The sequence below is a fragment of the Loa loa genome, assembly GCF_000183805.2.
Source record: "Loa loa unplaced genomic scaffold supercont3.2347, whole genome shotgun sequence".
Taxonomy (NCBI): domain Eukaryota; kingdom Metazoa; phylum Nematoda; class Chromadorea; order Rhabditida; family Onchocercidae; genus Loa; species Loa loa.
The window spans coordinates 433-1,377 of record NW_018110526.1 but is presented as its reverse complement, the minus strand read 5'-3'; the positions used below and the strand labels follow the sequence as shown (position 1 = coordinate 1,377).

At 30.2% G+C, this 945-nt stretch overlaps 1 protein-coding gene across 1 annotated transcript; it reads left to right on the top strand.

Moving 5' to 3' along the window:
- Positions 1 to 27: 27 nt before the first annotated feature.
- Positions 28 to 504, top strand: LOAG_15645 (hypothetical protein; the record flags this gene model as incomplete). The annotated part of the gene is made up of 2 exons (XM_003151133.1): positions 28 to 108; positions 265 to 504. The coding sequence occupies 2 exons, from the start codon at positions 28 to 30 to the stop codon at positions 502 to 504; spliced, it is 321 nt and encodes a 106-aa protein (XP_003151181.1).
- Between the last annotated feature and the right edge of the window lie 441 nt (positions 505 to 945).

Here is a 945-nt window from a genome sequence, read left to right as displayed (position 1 = left end):
GAAGAACGGGAAGTAATTTACCTCGTAATGTTAACTGTACCAAGAGAGGAAGAACGGGAAGTAATTTACCCCGTAATGTTAACTGTACCAAGAGAGGAAGAACGGGAAGTAATTTACCTCGTAATGTTAACTGTATCAGTATTTCAATTAAAATGTATTCATAGATTAGAAAATGTTATCAATTAAAAATGGCATCATTTTATTAAACATTGATAAATAGCATGCATGCTCAAATTCATTACATTCTTCTTTCGTTTTTTTGAGGATTATCAAGCGTACTTTCTAAGCATGTCCACATATGACTTGCTTTATCAGAAACTGCAAGGCGTATTTTCTAAACTTAACCCATATGATTTGCTTTATCAGAAACTGCAAGGCGTATTTTCTAAACTTAACCCATATGATTTGCTTTATCAGAAACTGCAAGGCGTATTTTCTAAACTTAACCCATATGATTTGCTTTATCAGAAACTGCAAGGCGTATTTTCTAAACTTAACTATTGATATGTATACACATATATTTGTGCATAAATTTGTTTCACGAAAAAAATGTCCTATTTGCAATTCCTCTTATCGCTTACTCCTAATCACTTATCACTATTTGTTCCCATCCCTAATAACTAATAATTTTGTTTTGCTTTTGTTTTTTTTTCCTCCCCCCCTCCCCCCCCATTCTTTTTGGAGACTATTTTTACAAATCAATACTTTACTAAATTATCATTCTTTCTCGAGTTCATCATTTTATTCATTTGATGCATTGACATTTTTTATTTCAACATCAATCAATCTAACACTCCATGCTTGTCAAAAAATATTAGCCGATTTGGTAGATTAAAAATCAAAAATGATTAGGTTTAATTTATTATTTTTAGCGTGAAATCATTCATTATTTTTAACAATTCAAGGTTAATTCGTCGTTCAATTTTGTTTTTTTATACATTTTTA